Here is a 501-nt window from a genome sequence, read left to right as displayed (position 1 = left end):
GGCGGTGTCCCCGTTACCTGTGGCCTCCACCATCCCCTCGAGGATGACGACGATCTCGAAATCGTCCTTCTCCAGCTGGTGCCGCGAGACGTCCCAGAAGGGGCTGCGCTCATCGATCTCGTGGCTGATGATGAGGGGCGAGACGAGGAAGAGGCGGTCGTCGCCCGTCTCGAAGCCCACGCTCAGATCGGTCTGGTCCAGGGGGATGAACTCGCCCTCCTGCGTCTGCTTGGACTTGATGAGCTTGGCGCGGATGGAGGCCTCCACGATGTGCGAGTCCCGCAGGTCACCCACGCGAAACATCAGGCAGAGGCGGTCGTCCCGCAGGGAGACCACGGCGTGGGAGGAGAAGACCAAGGTCTCGGCTCGTTTGTTGGGCTGGGAGATCTTCACGAACATGCAACCCACCATGAAGGCATTGACCATGGAGCCCAGGATGGCCTGGAGCAGCAGCAGCACGATGCCCTCGGGACACTTGTCGGTGATGACGCGGTGTCCGTA

The 501-nt window shown here is 63.1% G+C and overlaps 1 protein-coding gene across 1 annotated transcript; it reads right to left on the bottom strand.

Moving 5' to 3' along the window:
* Positions 1-17: 17 nt before the first annotated feature.
* On the bottom strand, positions 18-495 carry LOC103917019 (G protein-activated inward rectifier potassium channel 3-like; the record flags this gene model as incomplete). Its single annotated transcript, XM_009324155.1, has 1 exon — positions 18-495. A coding segment is annotated over one exon (478 nt), but the record flags the coding sequence as incomplete, so codon positions are not given.
* Positions 496-501: the final 6 nt, after the last annotated feature.

The sequence above is a fragment of the Pygoscelis adeliae genome, unplaced genomic scaffold (genome assembly GCF_000699105.1).
Source record: "Pygoscelis adeliae isolate BGI_AS28 unplaced genomic scaffold, ASM69910v1 C10202085, whole genome shotgun sequence".
Taxonomy (NCBI): Eukaryota; Metazoa; Chordata; class Aves; order Sphenisciformes; family Spheniscidae; genus Pygoscelis; species Pygoscelis adeliae.
Note: the sequence above shows the minus strand (reverse complement) of the source record. Positions and strands in the feature narration are given on the sequence as shown.